A 20,291-nucleotide genomic window follows, 5' to 3' on the forward strand; every position below is an offset into this window, starting at 1 on the left:
ACCTTTATATTTGATATTTTAGTATGAATATAGAGTCTATGCAAAAGCTATTGGATTCGTCGGAATCCCCGTGTAATATAGTAGCTCTGCCCCTAGTGGTAAGTATGAAAAAAAAATCCTGACAGAAAGGGATTCTCTCTCTGATTGATCTTATGTGATGTGAATTTCGAAAGAAGCTCATCTATTCTTAATGATATTTGCGCTTTTACCCAACAAAATTTTTCATATTTGATCGATCAGTGAAAGGATAGCCGAACTCGATTTAGCTACTTTCTTTTTAGTTGTATATCTTTATTTTGAAGAAAGATGGATCTATAGGGATCAGACAAATTTTGTTAAAGTCTCGTCCCCATATTGATCAAGCAAGGTCGTACTGAGACGAAAAACATCAACTAAATACTTTCTTACTCCCACAGATTAGCTAGTGTGCAATAACAAACACCTATAATATTTTCTTTTGACGGGGATTTTTTAGGATCGGAGCTCCAAAACAAATACCAAAACAGATAGTATAAGAGGAGAAACAATGGAAAGGTTATTTACCCTTTTGTTTTGAAATAGTTGTTACTTATTAGGGATATTTATTAAAACCAACTTCTGTCATGGGTGATAGAGAATTTATTACAATATTACTTTATAGGGTTAATTACTACACCGAATTATTGAATTAAATGACAATTAGTACAACCTACTCTTCATGATGAAAATTACACTTACTTAAAACTTCTTTTCTATTACTTTTTTTTTTGGTTTTTTTTGTCAAAGTATATTATCACTCTATCTTTCTTCTTCACCTTTGCTCATAGCTGTCCATTCAATACCTTTTTTTTGTTTCCCATTCGGTGTCCGGAGCCAATATTGAAACTCCGACTGAATTCGGATCGCGCTTTGCAGGGCCCATTCAGGGGTGGGCGCTCCCAACAGGATTTTCTCCATACCCAGGGCTCGAACCCGAGACTTCTGGTTAAGGGTGAAACACTCCCACCAATACACCACAACCCATGTTAGTGTCCATTCAATACCTTACTTAACATTAGAAATGATAATCCCATGAAAAATATAGAGTCGTAGTAAAATGAATAAGATTAGGTCAACTATAACCAGAAATTTCGATAAAGAGTGTTTCCCTGACTCTTTTACTATATCCTATTTTGACTTAGTCGAAACTTCAAATACAAATATTAGATACCGAGTGATGAAAGTAATCTCAATAGGTAAAGGGTGAACTGATACCACAAATAATAAGATTTGATGTAACTATCGATACTGAGTAATCCAAGATTTGTTTGCCTAATAATTTCCTAAATAATTGATTTAGTTATTTTCAATTTTTCACAAACATTGACATGTTCATATGGGTACAGTCATACAGTTGAATTTATGTTCATCAAATTATATTATATGAAAAATATGATATTATATAACCTCCCCCCCCCCCACCCCAAAGGATTCCATAATTCATTAAGAATTTCACGTGAAAGCATCAAACACAAATCAGACAGACAGCAAGAAAAGCAACAAAAACATATCCCGTATTATTTTTTCCTCTCTCCAACATATTTTTTTGGTTGTTTCCTATAAAAATCATTCAAAACAAAAAACGACAACGATATAATTAATATTTATAACACTAAATTCACAAACAAATCCATTTATATTAATTTCCACAAAAAAAAAAATGTACCCCCAACCCTCCAACAAAAAATGAAAAAAAAGTTCACACTTGGTGAGTCGAGTAGACTCACCACTCGACTCACCAAGTCATTATGGTTTACTACAACCATGCCGGGAGAAACCGATTCTCGATCGATCTCTATCGAATTCAAACATGAACCCTTGTTGCATTAGGTTTCCAATAACCGAAAATCCTGAAGACGCCGTCAACGGTTGCAATGCAAGACATTTAACGTCCTCCGCGGTATCGATAAAATAGTTCCCGGATGGCGGGGAGAGGACCGAGTTTCCACTTAGTTTGAAACTCATTTTCGGGAAACTCGGTCGCGACTCCCCCGACACATTGACGCATAAGTCAAACCCGGCAGTCGGCTCATCGGCTTCCGGTAGCGTAACAAGCCGTTTAAACGCTTGGACTATACGCCGATAAGCCGGCTCGGCGAGAAATGTCAATGTTGTCCCTGAATCCATAACAGTCCCTCCATTTCCTAGCTCATCAATTGCCCAAACGGAAGGGCGTATTGGTAATTTCACATCTTCAATATGAACACTTTCAATCCCAATATAGTAAAACGTTGAAATAAACGGGTTACTTATCATCGGCGTGTAATTCATTTTCTTCGGATCGTTGACCGCCGTTGACCGGCCGATTAATAAATAACTCGTCGGAGTCGGCGATAATGTGTAATCCATTAAACAGTAAGAAAATTTGTTACCGAACCGGCGGCCGAGTTGACTCGATAACGAAATCGAACCGCGGCCTAAACCCATTACTCCCTGAGCTCCGTTGAAACTCGGACCGGCAATGCTTGGACCGGTAGCTTCAAAACTACAACCAAAAGCCAAATTCCTAAACTGCACCGGTCGACCGGAGCTGGCATTAAGCGTCGTCGTTTCAGTAGAGAAAAAACCTTTAGTTTCCGATCCATCGGAGTAAGAGTATTCGTATCTGCAGGGGCTATGGAGGCGCGTGTGGTTACACGCGACGCCTGTAGGGTTAGGAACGAGCCTACATTTCTTATCGTAGCAATGGTAAGGGAAATAAGTTGAAGAATGCCGGGCGAGGAATGCGGAGTTTGGAGGGCGGGATGAGCAATTCCGGCAGGCGGAGCAACTGACCCAGACTAAATCACTACCGGTGTCGGCAACGAGGAGGAGGCGTTGCGGCGGAGTACCCAATCTGAGATCTACGAAGTACTGCCCACTGCCGGTAGTTGCACCGGAAGTTAATGGGAGTTTGGCGGAACGAGTAATGCTGCGGTGGCCGAGGGAGGAGTAAAGGGTGTTTAAACGGCGGATATCGGAAGAGAGTGACTGTGAAGGAGTTGGGGGAAATGTGTCTTTGTGGAGTAATGGGAGTTTCAGGTATTCGAATTTTGTAGGGCGGTTGACGGCGGCGGCGGCGGAGATTAGGAGGAAGAAGAAGATTACTCCGGCGGCCCTTTCTGCCATTGAAGAAGATTAAATTAAGATGTGAGAAAAGAAAGAGAAATATGTAGCTATGGGGTTGGTTACATTTATACGTACGTGTTACTCTCTCTATTGATTAGTATAAGATTCCATCACCAAGAAAACATAACATGCTCGACTTGGTCCTCTCTTAATCAGATGTCTCGAATTCAAGCTTTAGATATGAAAAAATTATTGATAGAGAACGCTCTTCTCTAAATGATATCTACGTCGTGTGAATTTGTAATAGTTGAGCTTCAATACGAAAACCAAATATCGAGTGAAAATTCAAAAAAACAACAACATAACATGCTTATTTTATATAGATATGTGGTCTCAGTTTATTTATCGAATTTTTCCTTCAAATAAAATTTAAGAAAGTAAAAATAATAGAAAATTGAATTATTTGATCATCATATATTTATTNTTTGGTTGGGGGGGTGGGGGGGGGGTTTAGATGTGGTGCGATAAGGCATCATCCTGTTTTGCTAGGAACCAACTTCGGTATGTCAGTTTAGATATCCTCATCAAACCACTAACTTGATGTTTAGTTTCTCAAATGGTCAAATGATTCTTCCAAAGAACTAGAAGTGTAGAATTTACACTGATTTAATTCACTCACAAAATTCAAAAAGAAAAAAATCAAGTAAAATGTATGTTTAAATAGAATTTCAAATTTCAAAAATCACAATGTTAAAAACTCAAATTTTCAACTTTAAAATCTATAACTATGAGACAAACTAAAAATGAATAGGACGGAGAGTATATATATTTTACATTAAATCATATTACTAATTAGTACTTCATATGTAAAATTATTCCAAATTATCATTTTAATATAAATAGTAAATTATGATCGAGTTAATATATATGATGTTTGAATAAAGCTTTACCTTATACGGTCAAACTCCTTATAATAAAGGTGTATACTTCGATATTTATTATTTGCTTAACGACATATTATTATAGAAAATAAATTCAATAATTTAACATAAAAGAAATATCATTTCCACCTAAAATATGATTGTTATAGTGGAGAAAGAAATGTATTTGTTTATAGAGAATGGTTATTAAAAACATATTTGATTATACTATAAGCAATTCATAAAATTTAAAATTAAATAAAAGTATGAACAAATTACTAAAAACAAGAGATGTCTATAGAAACATTAATTTAGTTAGTCTTTACCCAAAATCCCAAAACAAACGAAAGCTGCAAGGGAACAAAGCTAGGTCCTAACTATCGTACATATTATACTTGGTATCGAAGATTGAAATTCTTAATTAAAGATTTCGAATCAGAAAAACAAACTCTAATAAAAAATACTTTTCGCTATTATAAACTTTACATAATGCAAATTTAAATTAGTTGAATTCAATATGAATATCAAGCTATTGAAATAATCTCTTACAGGAAAATAAGGTAAGACTACGGCATATAATAAATCCTTGCCCACAACTATAAGTTCACCAATGTCATGTATATTGTTTATACATAATCATAATTTATTTATTTTTTTACGTATATAGTATATAGATACTGAATTTTCATGTATTTACTATTCATATTATAATTTTTCTTAACGAAAATTTTGACTCCGCAACTTTACGTACGACTAAGATGACATGTAAAACAAATGTCCCTACATTTACCGGCGTCTACTATTTGTCTGCCCTCTTACCCAGCTGTCACTCCCCGCATTTCATGGCTATATCTTCTCTGACGTTTGTGGTGTGTTAGGTTTCATATTATTACACTTTCAATTTCCAAAATAATTAAGAGAGAATTATTATTATTTGTTTATTTACTTATTATTTTTAACATATTTTTGAAAAGGTAAAGTAGTCGATAGTTATATCAATTATTTTTACTTATCACTTTTAACGTATCAAGAAAATATAAAATAGTCAATGGTCTGCTAAATATAAATGTGTCAAGTAAAAGTGAATCCATTCAAACTACTCCCTCTGAAGGTTCTTCGTTTCATTTTAACTGTGTTTTAACTCCAAAAAAAATATAATAACAACAATATATTTAATATAATTCTATGCCCTCTATATTTTTGTAATTTTTTTTATATATTGTTTTGATATGTTATGATACTTTATTAGTTAGGGGTCTTTTCGTAAATAACTTTTCTATCTTCTTACGCAGGAATGAGATTTACGTATATTTTATTTTTCTTAGACCTCACTTGTAAATATTTGTATGTTGTTATAATATATATATATATATATATATATATATAAGTTGAATAATAACAAAGAAAATATTAATATAATCACCGTTGTGTAACACATCATAATAAGTGTTGATTCAAATTTATAAACTTGGATTACAAGATTTCATTTTATTATTTAGTCTAATGTAAGAGTTGTGTATGAGTGAATATGACATGAACTTATCTTATAATTTTATACTTTAGTCTAAAGTCATTGATTAATTGGACATTTAATTTGTTCTCTCATTCACGTTACATTTCTTTATCTATTTTTTCCAACTCCTTTCCCGTAGCTCCCCTTATTTTGTATAATCAAGGAGATCAAATAAAGTTAATACACAATAATAATTGAATTAGAGATCAAATATTTATAGAAATTTGATAAATTTTTAAATATTTATAGAATATGATCACGTAAACTTCTAGATTATACTGAAGATCCGTCTCAAAATAATTATGCCCTCAATGATAATTGCGCTATTTCAAAAGTCAAATGGTTTTGGTATTTTCTTAACTACTACTTTATTAATATAAATAATGTAAAATTGTTTTCATAATTCTTTAGCCATATCTTTCTTGATTTGCATTATCTAGCTAGGTAACACATTCTCATGTTCTACTGCACTAATTATGCACTCAATCACAACTACTCAATTTCAAAAGTCAAATTGTTTTTGGTATTTATTAACTAATAATAATATAATATAATACTCTAACAAATAATTTAAAGTGGATACTTAGTGCTACATTTGGCCTCATGCATGTTATGTAGCATTCTTTCATGAATTGTCAATTTTAATTTTGATCATTGTATTATATAAACAAGAGCATTTTAAGTTTTTAACCTCCACTTATATATAAAATATGTTATATTTAGATTATGTTTAAAATTATATTACTCTCATATATGAAGTAACGATGCTGCTTAACATAATACATAAGTAATTAAAATGTAATGTATTACTAATTTATTGAATTTGTGATGATTCACATCACATATTTCAATTAAATAAATATTAAATATAATCAGTTAGATATTGCTAAAAGCTCAAATTCTCCCTTATTTCATGGCCAAATCATGTGTGAAGGAGAAATAATTTCTTTTAAATATACAATAAGTTTACATGTGCTCCTTGAATTAATAAATCCAACGGGCCTAATAGAGGCATACACATGGATATTACAAGATAATCATTTAAAGTGATAGTTGATTTATTACACCCATTATTATACAGAAAAAAGACATTTGAATAATCGGCTTGATTTTATCTTCTTTTCATTTTGTTTGACTTATGAATCAAATACCATCATGACATGCGTATGCAATATCTAATCCTACTTGAAAATATTTAAGGGAAAAATGACAAATATATTCCCGAACTATCATAAATGGTATACAAATACCCTATGTCATACTTTTGGGACATTGGTGCCCCTGTCGTCCAAAAACTAGAGCATATATACCCTTTATACTAACGAACATACACGTGTCATAATCTTATCCACCGATCCAACATTTATTGAATATCGGATCAACGGGATAAGATTGTGCCACATGTCCCTATGTAGTCTTCCGTTAGAGTGAAGGGCATATATGCTCTAGTTTTTGGGCGGCAGGGACACCAATGTACCAAAAGTATGACTGAGGGTATCTGCATATCATTTACGATAGTTTAAGGGTATATTTGTCCTTTTTCCAATATAGTATCTGATTTTAACTATATGTGTTATGTGTTTTTAAAGCAGCATTTGAATGTATATGAACGAGTGAAGAGGCAAATTGTATCATATGTATTATGACTAACTGGATTCAATATATGTGTTTCAAACTGCAAAGTAACTTCACTGCATATGAAGAATATGTGTATGAGAAATTAAAATTAACACCTAAAAATATATGTTGTAAATATGTTATACGTGTATATCAAATATTTCTTGTTGTCTCTATTGAGTGTGTTCACTACTAAGATTTTTTTATACACAAAATATATGTGCCTTATGGCTCATTGTTTAACCAATTGTGATCCAACATTTCTTAATCCAAATAACCTTTACAACCCTTTATTAAGTAAACTTAGTTTAATCTATTCAAATTCAATCTAATTCAATTATTTGACATCCCTTATACTAATTCATGATCTCATTAATTTTCCTACCTCTAGATAGTATGAAATATCAAATATTCATATATGTAAATGTTATGATTCGAAAATGAATATGATGACACTCATCTTATCCCACCAAGACACGTCAGCCTGAAACTCAATTATTACGATAAAGTGTAGAAATAAAATAAAAATAAAATAAAATTTTAATAACAATTAATAATTGAATGATATTATGATTCAAAGGACTTGTCAAGCAAAAAAATAATACCTATACACAAGTTGTTTTCTCCTTCAAAGATCTAAACCTAATTTTGGAAATATAAAGTTAATTTTGGACCCACTTATTTGTAAGCAATCACGTTGAACAAAGACAAGAGTGATTTTGGGATTTTGGTATACATGAATTAATTAAAGTACACACTAATTGGCATTAATTATGAGTCTTATACCTAAAAAGAAAAGGACAATAATAGTACTTTATATGTCTATTTTAGCTAACTATTTACATGAACATGTGATTGGGGAGGCAAGTTAGCACATGCACAGAGATTTAGGTTATAATATATATAGTCAAATCATTTTATAACCACGTTATTTGTCTAGATTAATTGTTATAAAAATTAATGTTATAATAAATGTTATTATATATAAAAGGTATATAAAAGATGATTGTTATAGAAAAGTCTAAGTATCATGACAATCTAATTTGCATAACTTGTATTTAATAATTTACCTATCAGTTATTGTGCATTATAAATCAACGTTTTTCTAAATAGATTTACCTGTTACTATAGAACAATAACAAGAACTATATTTCAATTTCCAATAAAATGAGTCGATATATGCATCCTTATATGTATCTTCATTTAAGTTCATCGCATCAATATATTATACAAAACAACAAAATAAGTAGATCAATACATTCGAATAATTAAAAGAATTATATTTAAGAAACTAAATTTATTATAACCTGAATTTTCCAACAAACTCAACAATATCGTAGTTATAATGCATGAGAAAATTCACATGGCCAACTGCTGATATTAATCTTGTTTGTAGTGGCAAATGATTGGTGAATTGTTGACCTTTTCTGATTTTTAAAATTAAATATTTCAAATTTTATAATTTGAACTTTTCTGTGGGCTCAACTTTTCATGATCTCATCTTTTTGGCCACATAAATTATGTTCATGGAATAATATTTATTCATGAAACTATTGATCCAATTTTATGACATGATCTAACAATCAATTGCATGGTCATTCTATAAATTAATATTTTTATTCAATGGCCCCATGAAATTGATCTAATTATTAGTGAGGAAAATCTAGATATGAACATGTAGGAAATAATACTCCTTCGTCTCAAATAATCTGTTGTAATCATTTTTACACGTTCCTAATTAATTAAAAGAGATTTTATTTAACTACATTATCAATCTTTGAACAATAATAACATCAACTCTAGACAATTATCTTTAAAAAACACTAGATAATTTGATACAAAAAATGTACCGACAAATTAGGTTTATTTTGGTCATGCAAAATATATAAAGACTATTCTTAATAGAGAAAAATTTAAGTAACATAAAGTAGGTAAATGGATGGAACATTGATTACTTGATCTTTAAATTTTATGGAATTAAATTCATGTCTCCTTATTTATTATTAAATTCTGATAAGTCTATTCCTATCATTTAATGGTCACAGAGTTTCCTAATAATTATAATTGAAGCAACATCATTTTTTGTTTAATATGTGAAAGTACATATCTATTCATTCTTTGAAAAGATTTGATTTTGCCAAATTCATGTAATTGACATCTTAAGTTTCAACATGAAACATGAATTAGGCAATATTTAATGATAAAATTAACACCTAAATAAACACAAGAGGAGTGAATGAAATCATGAATTTCTAATAATTTTTACCTAACTTAAACTTTAACTAAGTTTTCTGATAAAATATTCATATTAATCACATGATAATTTCACAATTAATTATGTCTCGATTGCTAAGTAGTAGATAGTTTTGAATATTTGTCTTCGCTTACCTCATAGGCAAAGCAAAACTTTAAATTTAACAAGGCAAGCAAGACTCAAGGGTAAAGTACCCTCACTAGATAAGAAGCAGAACGCGCCATCACCTACAACCTTTTTCTCTATAGGATACTTTCATGAAATAAAAATGGATGGCATCGTTGTATTCTCCACTTTTGTTTCCCCAGGCATTAATAAATATTTTATAGTAACCTCATTAGATGGTATATCCTTCTTGGTATATCTAGATAATATGTAGGAACATAAACTGAAAAATTCTCAAACTACACATATAGTTATTAAATCGTTAGCACCACATAAAAGCATTCCCCGACCGCGTTATATTTGTGCAATTTTTTGCTATTTAACGGTAAATGGACATTCAAAATGGACTTGTGATCAATTCTAAACAAAGTTAATTTTGGGCCTCAAATAATCTGAAATAGCCTACGTGGGCTTGTAATGTACTGGGCCATGATGGGCCTTCATGATTATGAGCCTGCTTATCATTTGCAACCCATCTTTGGGCCATAACAAAATGACCTTAGTGGACTACCAATTTGATTCTTATTGGATCAAAGTATGATTTGTGATATTTTTTTGATATTCCACTCGGTATTCAGTATTCGTATTAAAGTCTGACTATTTCGAATTTATACAACATAGATCCCCATTCTAGGGAAAGCAATTCCAACCAAGGATTTTTCGCATTGATTTGTGATATTACTTGTAAGAGTTTAACTTATACACATTAGGTTTCTAAAATCTACTCTATTATATGAGAGTACATTCATTTCTCGCATCATTTACAACATACACTTTATCACAACAACGATAACAAATCAAGTATAATCTCAAGAATAGCGTTTAAAAATAACAGAATGTACGATGACCTTACACCTATCTTTTTTACAACGTAGACTATAGATAAATTCCACCTTCATCGTTTTTAGTACCTTTGAACGAATTGAACAATATGTTTATTCGTCGTTAAAGTAATATATCTTATTTATTTATATTATATTTATCTATTGCGATAAATATTTTTTTCTTTAATTTTTCCAACCATTTTCTACCCAATTTTTTTTGTAGTAATTGATGATTTATTTCCGTGGGTATAATTTGAACAGTATGGTTAAAGAAACTTTATGGTCGGTCCAAATTAAAAGAGTATTATTGCTGCATTGAAGAGCAGAGAAAAGTATATAATATATAATAATATGTGGTTATAAACAACTTATATTAAAAAAATTAATAATATTTTCATGTGGTCCCTTCTATTTTTTTTTTTTTTCATTTAATAAGCATCAATGTCTCTTAACTATCAAACAAACATTTTTGTCTCTGCAAAATTCTTTACCAATTAGGGAGATTCTTAGGTCCCATATAATTTTGGAAAAATATTTTTATATTAAATCAAATCACATAATAAGAATTGTTAATCCCACGTTCAAATTTGCTTGGTATAATTTGACTTAGCACAAAATTAGGAAAAAAAAAGAAAACTTTCAATAGTATATTTGTCATAAAAGAACGATTCGATGCAATGAAGTATTCTGTATTCACGTGATTCAAGAAAGAATAGGATATAATCCATGCAACTAATTGCTCTAACTTATGAAGCGTCAATAATTATTGATTCTATACTTCAAACTCGTGACTCATAAGCCATACGGAAATTATAATTTTACCGTTACTCTAAGCCGATAAAGAAAGGTTTTTGATAATATACTTATTAGAGGCAGATTACAAGCTGAATAAGTATCTTGAATTCATAGACATATACACCTTCCTAGAAATTAAGTTTTATTACGTTTGTCTAACAATTAAAAATAATTGTTTTCAACAATGATATTAGATATAAATGGTACTCCTCTCCCACAAATTATTTATCGTGATTTGTAAAACTTGTTATCTCAGATTATTTATTATTTTATAAGTTTATAATATAATTAATTATTTTTTCCAATTTCACCCTTAATTAGATTATTCATGAACACTACCATCATGACCTCATTAGAGTAAATGTTTAATAAAGAAAAATATATACTCTTAAGCATAAATTAAGATAAAATGGTAAAAAAATCCTCCTAATTAATATTTTTTTTTAAAGGACATGCGTAAAAAAGAAAAATAGATAATTTGAGACGGACTCAATATAAAGAAAGGAAAAAAGTTAAAATTAAATTATGTCGACACAAGAATACATTCATTGTACTACACACAAATCAAGTCAAACGTGTATCATATACTTTCTTGAGAAGTAATTGATATACATACTTTTTAGGTCCTACACATTAAAAAGTATATAAATTCCATATATTTTTGGGTCCTACACATTAAAAATATTTAAGTTCAATATTTAATAAAGTTTGACAAGGAGAAAACGAATTCTTATATATGAGGACAAATTCTTCAATCTAACTGTCACAAACATTATTTATTGTTTGTGAATATATATAATAAAATAAATTATAATGAGGCAATTCAATAATGACCAATAAATTTCTAAGAAATGTTGTCTTATTTTTTTTTTACACTAAAATTAAAACCCCAAATTTATCATCAATGTCACGTATATAGTAAGGCTAGGTGTAAACAAAATGTTATACTATTACAAATATTTAAGAGGATAAAACATGATTATAATTGGAAAAATGACACATTTCCTATTTTAACTGGTTAAAAAATATGTGAAAATTGTACTATATTGTATGATATACATAGAATATATATTTCTCAATACAAAATAGTGTATATATTTGACTTCAGATGTAATTATTTTGATCAACCAGCTAAATATGTAATTACTTCCCCTTAAAATTAAGATAGCATAAAAATTATAGTAAATGCTATTAGTACATATATTGAATTCAATTTCAAATACTATTGTTGTTGTTATTTGCTCATTTGATGGAACATGTAACATGTTCCTAGTAATTGAACCTATGGTCTTATCTCTAACATGACTCAGGATCAAATACTTACTCATGATTGTACGAGATTGATATCATATGATTTCTTACTTATATCCAATAAGCATATACCATGTTTGACTATGACTCCCATGTATATATCCGATTTATCTCCCCACTTGAATCTAACCAAAAGATTAATTAATAGCATGTGCACTAAGTCTCTGCTATAATATGTGGAGGAAACAATCAGACCATAAGGGCCCACTATACGTAACATTATCTTGCATTTTAACCAGTGACAATTTTCATCGTTCGAATTTGTGACCTCCTAATCACATAACAATAACTTTACCAGTTACACTAATATACTCAAACCTTTTCCATACTTGGACATAATTAGCATTGCATATCCAACCCTAATAATCCATTACAACCAAATGTACAAGTGCTTATATAAGAGAAGCCATTACAACCATAACTTGAAATTTTTTCAAAACTTTTTATATCAAACATAACAAGTTTGATATAGAAAATTATTTACTTGTTGCATTGTCATTTCTTGTGGTTGTGGATTAATGTGTTAGTTACATTGCATGTCCATAAGAAACAAATAAAATGTAATATTTGGGAAAGTGACATATTAATAGACAGCCAGTCAAAGGTGTATGACTTTCAAAGTTGCATATGTGCTATAAAGCAAAACAAGTTTGATGTTGCTTGAAATAATTAGTCCTCCTTTTTAGCTTTCATAGCTACCAATAGGTTTGGGCAATATCTAACTTTTTTTTTTTAATACTTTTCTTCTCTATAATTTCAACTTTTCAGATATCACGTTTAAGATCATAAGATTAAATTACATTTTAATATAGTTGACATATTTTTGGTTTAAGACAGTCAAATTTAAAAACCTTTTTTGTTCTCTTAAACTTTGTATCAATTCAAAATAAGACAAACAAATTGAAACGATGAAAATATTTTTTATTTTTTTAAAATTAGACCTCTACCAAAGCCCCACAAAGAAAAAAAATATCAATGTATCTTTCTTGCTCCCTTTACTCACCCCCATGACATGACCTATAAACTAGGTCCAGTTACTATCTATCTCTCACCGTCTGCCACGTCGCAGTGTCACATACTCACATTCTAATCTTTTTTTTTATACTGAATTGTGAAATGTTTTTTACTATCGAGTCATCTAAATGATAATCACAAATAAATGTTTGTAAAAGTAAATTGGTAATCTGAAAATAAGACAAGATTCGAATTTCATAAATTCTAGTTTGAGATATTGTACCATGCCTTATTTGATTTATTGAGTTTGAAATATTCAATTATTTATACTTACTTACTAAGTTTTTAACACATATACAGTATCGAGTCAAAAGTATTTAATTTATCTAAATTCATACATGATCACCTTCTGCATTCGCTCAAGTATGTATATGTACGTACTGATAATGTAAAAATTATTTACATTATCCATATATACAAGTTAGATGCAAATTTAATTTCTTGACACAATTTTTAAATATAAATAGGGGTACTATTTTATTTTTTTTACTTGCAATAATATTTCCTATTCTAGGATTCCACCATCATATAGTTTCTTCTTTTCCTCCTCCTCCTTCATTCAAATATATTAGTCAAGCCCTAGTCTCTACCCTAGTATACCCACTCCCAAAGCTTCATCTTTACCTTTTCTTTATTCCTCTCATCAAAGATATGTTTTTTATGGAATAAAGCAACATAACACCTAAGGTTCTTGATATCTATTATCTTTGAAAGATTTATAATAACCAAAACCCTAGTTTGATTGGCTAACTTTTGTAGATTTGTCTTTTTTATTCTTACAAAACCCTATTTATGTTTCCTAAAAGCAACATCATCCATGACCCTTTTTCCTTCACCTCACAAGAATTGCTTAAACAATCTTATAATACACATGATCAAAACCCTAATTCACCTTCAAAAGTAGTAGAAGATGAATTAGATCATCCATTTTTCTTGAATAACTTCTTCCCATCTCCATTTCTTGATGAGCATGAACTCCCACTAAGCCAAATATTTTCTCAAAAGCATCATCAAAAGCAAGAGGTTAGTGATAATAACCATGACATTAATCAAGACAACACCATCAAAGATATTGACAATTCAAGATCTACCCTACTCAACATGAAAATCATGGGAGATCAGAGTTCAAATCCGGCCATATTATCATCACCATCATCAAAGAAGAGAAAACAAAGTGCAAAACCACGAAGGAGAACAGGAAAAAAGGATAGACATAGCAAGATTTGCACAGCTCAGGGTGTGAGAGATCGAAGGATGAGATTATCCCTTCAAATAGCACGTAAGTTCTTCGATCTCCAAGACATGTTAGGGTTTGATAAAGCAAGTAATACCATAGAATGGTTGTTTTCCAAGTCCAAGAATGCCATCAAAGAGCTCTCAAGAAACATCCCACAAGAGAATAATAGTAGTGATCAAAACAATGATGATGATGATGATCATAGAAAATTGAGAAAAATTGGTTCAAGTGACAAGCCAATAAGAGAAAAGACAAGGGAGAAAATGATGATCAAATTAGGTCACAACAAAAAGTGTAATCAAGAATTGGATGAAACAAACCCTATAAGTACTATTGATCATAAATTAGGGTCAAATTCAAAATCTCTTGAACATCAATTTGCTAATGTTGGGATCATGGAAAGGTACTTAGGTGGAGTAAGTTATTCCTCTATTACTTCTATATTTGATTATGACAACAATGGAGTAATCAAAGGAGACATAGATATTTCTAACAATTGCTTCAATATGGGGATTCTTGAAAATTGTTCAATGACAAATGAGGTTCAAATCCCATTTTCAGGTAATAACCCTAGCTCAATTTATTTGGACAATTCAAGGTTTCATCAATTTTAGATTTTTGGACCTAGAAAATCATTTCATCTGCAGGTGTTAAGACTAAAAAGGATAACTCAATACACTAGGCTTCAACTATGTGCGAGATTTCGAGAAGGGCAGGACCACAAGGATATTAAGACTTTTTTTTTTGGTTGTTGATTTATGGAATATGGCAAAGTTTGGTATTTTTGAACTTTGCTACTTGATTGTAGAAAGGTTGAGAATTAATAAAAAAAAATATCTTTGTATTATTATTTGGTTTTTTGTTGATTTGGGATTCAGGTATATAGATATATAGTTATTAACTACTATCCAATTGTTTAAACTCTTCAAAAATATTGTGATGTTCGAGTAAGATCTTTCTGAAATGCACTATTTTTAAAAGATCTGATCAACACATACAACACACCAATTAATCGCAATATTTTTAAAGATCTCGAGCAACCTTGAGTTGTACATGATTCTTAGAATTACATCCAGAATCCATATACTAATATTAAGTAGTTAGTCAATTTTTTATACAAAAAATAGTGTTTGTATTAAGGTCAAGCACAGTTTTCGAAGTAGGAGGTTTTATTATTATTTTTAATTGTGGTAGTTATTTTTGTTTTTATGTTTTTGAATTTTGTCAGAAGAGGATATTGTAACTGAGCTGCAGAAAATTATTGTATACTTTAAACTAGTTGTGCTCAATCATATGAATATTCCATTTTATATGTTTTGAGGCAATTTTTATTATTTAGAAGATTCATTAATGATATACTATAATTATATTAGTGTCAACTTAATGCAATCCTCATCTTCTATCTAGATTTAGAATCTATGGCATAGCCACATGTATGATAAAATGCGATCTTGAACACTTTTTATCGAAAAATTATCTATATATATAATTAAAAAAAAGTCACTTATCTTCCATTCTTATCAGTATTCAAAAGCTAAATTAAGTTATGGATTTTTTTTATGTATGCACGACACTTAAAAAGATAACATGTTGGATTTCTTTTTTCTCTCAACATAATTAAAATATCTACAACTTTTATCAATATTTTACCATTACTTCAGAATTATCCCTTCATATAGTACAATGGAAATGTCCAGGTATAGCACGAAGCGATGCTTCAATAATTCAATTTGTGTTTGATCTTTAATTTTTCCAAACTAACACTAAGCTAGCTCAACCAAAAAAAAGTGTTTTTTATACATGGCTTATTATTTCATAATCACTTCTTAATTACTTAATTAACTCTTAATAATAAATATAATTAATTGAAACAAAAAGTGTTTTTTTATGCATGACTTATATTATTTCAACAAGTCAAATGAAATTTTTTTTCTACCTATAAATTTAAGAGACATTAATTTCCTTGTGGTATATTTATTGCAAGTGTCAGATGCCCCACATTATTTAACATTGACTTTTTTTTTTGTATCCTCAAATTCATAGTCGTTATATAATGTAGTCAAAGTAAAAGAAAAGTCACGTTCAAAATAATAAATATCAGTACATACAATTGAATGAAACATTAATTTGCAGACAATATTCATTTGTTAGTTATTACGCTATCAATATAATTTAACATGTATAACAAATTATTCGTCATATCAATTTGTTGTAAATAATTATATTTGTTATTGTAGGTGAAAAGTAACCTAATACGTAAAAATATTATATTAATTATCTGTCAATATATATAACTTAATTTGAATTTTAAATATCAACCACAGATGCAACTTTCCAATTTGTACATAAAATTTTAGTAGTCAAAAGCAATAAATTGCAAATAATTAATGGTGCATTAAATGAGGAAATATAGAGGAAAAATAGCCGAATCCAGTTTCCATCTTATTCTATTCTGTCTAAATTATTCTCATTTTCTGCTATTCAAGTTATTATACCTCTGAATAATATAAACTGTTCGAATTTTATGTTAAATTTTCCAAAAATACATAGCTTTTAAAGGATTCATACCCAATAATATTATTGGAGAGCACAAAAATCAAATAGTTACTAGGGATGCAAACGGGGTCGGGGTGGGGGTGGGTTTGAAATATTTTTTAGGCAAGGCGGGGCGGATTGTAAGCAAATTTTCTTGATAGGTTGAAATCATCACGAGTTTATGTGGATTTGCCTTGCAATCAATCACCCCTCCTCGTACCATTTGCCAGTAATGAGTTAATAACTTTGATGGTCACTCAATTATCAACCCAGAGACTATAATGGAAGATAATTTCTAAATCTAGATAAAAGGAACGGAGGAATCCATTATAAATTCCTAGTTAATAGAGATGTTGAAATTGAGAAATTAAAAAAAGAAGATGTTTAGGAGAAAGAAGGAGACAAGAGAGAATGATTTGGGGAAACTAATGGTAAAATAAAAAGTTCAATATCATATTTTTAGCGGGTCGGGTTAAATGGGGCGGATCATTAAATGGTTTAAATAGATATGTATTTGGTTTTTAAAATTTTGGTTAAAAATAAAAATTCCATGTTAGCAATTTTTAGTGAAAAAAATAATTAAATAGTCTGAGTGACTTTCTATGCAAAGAAATCATAGTTGAGTGACTTTTGAGTTTGAAAATGAAAGTTGAGTGACTTTTTGTGAAAATAGTTGATAGTTGAGTGACCATCAAAGTTATTAACTCATTTGCCATCCCTAATGGTTACTACATAGATTTTGCCTTAGTATCCGCAATGTAAAATTTTTTTCTTTTCCACCTCGATATAAAGGATCCGATTAAATTTGAGTTTGAATCGAAAAGTTTTTTATTAAAGATGAAGGATGTTTCCTAATAAAACACAACTCCATATCCAGAAATCAAATTCGAGATCTCCGACATAAACTTGAGTGTGTGCTAAAGTTCCTCAATAGTACTAAATTATTGGCAGTCATGTACAACAAAGGAAAAAGGCAACAATATTTCATGCAGCTAATTACATTTGTTGCAATATTTTAAAAAAATTGTACTATAGAAAAGAATTAAAAGAATTTACATATTACAAGTCAATCTTTTGGGTTGACTATAGTAAATTCATGGGGTAACCAACTCAATAAATTCATTAAATAGAGTCAAAGACATGTCATTTAAGTTATTTCTCCATGACTTTCACATTCAAATATCATGTTACGTATTATTAGCTTTGACTCAACAAATTTCATAAATTTATTTTTTAATAAGCTATATATACTATATATTAACAATTTAAAAGTGTGTACTAACCTAGAAAAGTCTGTCAATTATTCTTTGTGATTCACACTCATCGATCCGTCCTCTGTTTCCGATGAACCAAACCAATATGTCACCTAATTATACCAACAATTGATTCAATAGGTAATATTTGAAATTTTGCACAATGGCAAATAATTGGATTCTGTTTTATCGATAATTACACACACATTATTTTAGGTTTAATACATCAATAATTAACTCCTTAAATTTGTAAGTAGAATATTCCATTTAAAACATTTTAAACTATGACTTGTTTCAATTGAGCACCTGAATACACGATAAAATATTTTAATAGTTAAGTTAACCACATAAAATACGTCACATCTTTTATAATAGACGGAAATCATTTGTATGGACCACGAAAAAGAAATATCTCTTTCAAACTTTACCTACCATTAATTTCACTTTCATTTTAATTCAACTTCATGAAAATTTGTGCCTCTTTTCTTCAATAATTTTTTCACTATTCTGACACTTTGGACTCAGATCAGTAGTAGTATACAACAAGAAAAAAGTGATACCAATAATTTATGCTTTGATATATAGTATTAAAAAAAATCATTAAGGATAAAACTCTTGATTATAAGCATTATAATTGGTAAACTAGTTAGCTTTAATTTTATGTTCCAATTTATGTGATATATTTTCATTTTTAATTAGCACACTCCAAAAATAAATGCTCACTTCTATATATGACATGTTCTAAAACAAAATATTTTAAATGAAATTATTTCTTTTCTTAAATTCCGTACCAATTCTAACGGTAAAAATGATAACTAACCAACTACCATAAGTTATTTATAGATGGTCCCTTTATATATATATATCGATGTGTAAAAAATTTTTATACTGTCAATGTACATTTGATAGAATTATTAAGCATTTATTGCCTTTTTCACCAAATTGGGTTCTGCTAGAAAAAGCACTATCCTATTCTTAAAATTGATTTTTGGAAGAAATCAGAAGCAGAACATTGATAGATGCAACATGTTATGTCAAAGGTTGTTACTTCAGTTGGAGAGACAAAAGTCTGTTTTTGTGTGTGTTTTAATATAGAATACTTCTTAAGTTCCATAATATTGTGTCACATATTGACTCTTCATGTTCTTTTAAGTAACCCGTGAATCCGACTACATTCAAATTCGTATAAAGTAATTTCACATTAGAAGGTAAAATGCTCTTTAAAAAAGTAATTCCATTACTCTAAGAGAACTCGAATCTGAGAGTTTCGATTAAGGATGAAAACTTATTTACTACTTCACCATGACTCTTAATGGTTGAATCACATATTGATTCTTTGTGTTTTTTTTCTTGGTTTCCGATCCCATCTTGTGTTTAGTTTTTGTATTGGAGTCTGACTAAATTTAGATTTAAGTCATACACTGGGGTAAAATGCTTCTTAATAAAAACAACTTTGTTACGCTATATAACTCAAACCTAAAACCTCTGATTAAAATAACAAAGTACTTACACCTCTACCACTACTCAGATGAATAGTGTCACTTATTGGTTCTAAATGTGTCTTTTTTTTTAAAGGAAAGTAACTTTCTATTTTTATCTTTACCCTAGTGACACTGTCAGAATTGAGGGACATTATTATTGATGGGGCCAGTCGGCCAGATAATTATCTACTCTGCACATGATTTCTTTTCTTCCTTTTTTGAGAAAAAAAATAATTGAACAACTTTTCGAATACTCCCTCCGTCCACAATTATTTGACAGATATACTAAAAATAAATGTCCAAGAT

At 29.7% G+C, this 20,291-nt stretch overlaps 2 protein-coding genes across 2 annotated transcripts; one reads left to right on the top strand and one right to left on the bottom strand.

The window, feature by feature from the left end:
• Window positions 1-1,595: 1,595 nt before the first annotated feature.
• LOC125867698 (aspartyl protease family protein 2) lies at window positions 1,596-3,249 on the bottom strand. Its single transcript, XM_049548265.1, has one exon. The coding sequence runs from the start codon at window positions 3,124-3,126 to the stop codon at window positions 1,765-1,767; it is 1,362 nt and encodes a 453-aa protein (XP_049404222.1). The 5' UTR covers window positions 3,127-3,249; the 3' UTR covers window positions 1,596-1,764.
• Window positions 3,250-14,035: 10,786 nt separating this feature from the next.
• LOC125867723 (transcription factor TCP12-like) lies at window positions 14,036-15,380 on the top strand. Its single transcript, XM_049548291.1, has one exon. It carries the CDS (start codon window positions 14,272-14,274, stop codon window positions 15,328-15,330), a length of 1,059 nt encoding a protein of 352 aa, XP_049404248.1. The 5' UTR covers window positions 14,036-14,271; the 3' UTR covers window positions 15,331-15,380.
• Window positions 15,381-20,291: the final 4,911 nt, after the last annotated feature.

Source organism: Solanum stenotomum, chromosome 6 (genome assembly GCF_019186545.1).
Source record: "Solanum stenotomum isolate F172 chromosome 6, ASM1918654v1, whole genome shotgun sequence".
Lineage (NCBI taxonomy): Eukaryota > Viridiplantae > Streptophyta > Magnoliopsida > Solanales > Solanaceae > Solanum > Solanum stenotomum.